The 999-nt window shown below is 58.1% G+C and overlaps 1 protein-coding gene across 1 annotated transcript in view; it reads left to right on the top strand.

The window, feature by feature from the left end:
• Window positions 1-920, top strand: part of LOC104270006 (alpha-1-acid glycoprotein 1-like) — a 2,081-nt gene extending 1,161 nt beyond the window's left edge. The window contains exons 3-5 of the mRNA XM_009864230.1: window positions 72-142; window positions 473-574; window positions 814-920. Of these exons, the coding sequence (XP_009862532.1) occupies window positions 72-142; window positions 473-574; window positions 814-920 (280 nt within the window). The remainder of the gene's footprint in view (window positions 1-71; window positions 143-472; window positions 575-813) is intronic.
• Window positions 921-999: the final 79 nt, after the last annotated feature.

Here is a 999-nt window from a genome sequence, read left to right as displayed (position 1 = left end):
ATTCCTCGGGTTTGGTTGGGACAGTTTAGGGGGGGAGGATATTTGCTCCACCTGACCTCTCTGCCCCACAGGAATGAGACATGTGTGACGAGGAACACCAGCAAGATCCAGATCTTTTGGCACAACTCCACCCTGGCACACGGTAAAGCCTCAGTAAAACAACAGAAATTGGAGGGGGGATGGTGGGGGAACAGCACAGCTGCACCTTGCACCCTCCCTCTTCTGCACCCTGATATTTGGCACCCTGAGCCCCCAGCACCAGCCCATTTTAAGACTTAAAATACGTCTGGAGGCAGGGAGAAAAAAACCTTGTGCCCCATGCAGTGGGCCCAGCAGCACTGTGGGGTCAGACTGGTCCCCATTGGGATGTCTCCCAGGTCAGGGGGATGAGCAGCCCCTACCGCTGCCGGTTCTGCCCAGGCTGAGCCCCCCCCTTGCTAATGGGGGCCCCCACTCTCCCTGTGTCCTTCAGTCGAGGGCCAGGCGTCTTCCACAGCCAAACTGATGCAAAGCAACACAGACCTGCTGATCCTGAAGCACCTCAATGACAACGTCCCAACTCTGAGCATCTCGGGTGAGTGGATGCTGCCCCAGATCCGTGGGGCAGGGACACATCGATGGGCACAGGCATCCCCATCCCTCACAGGCAGGGCAAAAAGCCTTTTTTCCCCTCATGCGGGAAGGTGAAGGATGGGGGTGGACAGGCATGGAGCCCCCCATCTGCACTACGGGGGCCACCGAGGAGGAAAGCAACATTTAAAACTCCCTATTTTTTTTCCTCCTCTTTCTTTTATGGCCCCATTTCTCCAACAGCACGGACAGCCAACCTGACCAAGGAGCAGACGGAGGAGTTCAAAGCCCACCTGCACTGCCTGGGCTTCACCGAGGAGGATGTTATTTCCACTTCTGAAGAGGTCTGAAACCCTGCCCAGGGCGGGCGAGCCCTAACCTTGCCCAGGCCCTGCCACCGCCCGGGGTGGGGCTCGGGGGGTTGTAAGC

This window comes from Apaloderma vittatum, unplaced genomic scaffold (assembly GCF_000703405.1).
Source record: "Apaloderma vittatum isolate BGI_N311 unplaced genomic scaffold, ASM70340v1 scaffold24682, whole genome shotgun sequence".
Taxonomy (NCBI): domain Eukaryota; kingdom Metazoa; phylum Chordata; class Aves; order Trogoniformes; family Trogonidae; genus Apaloderma; species Apaloderma vittatum.
The sequence above is the reverse complement of the archived record's forward strand: the minus strand, read 5'-3'. Positions and strand labels throughout refer to the sequence as shown.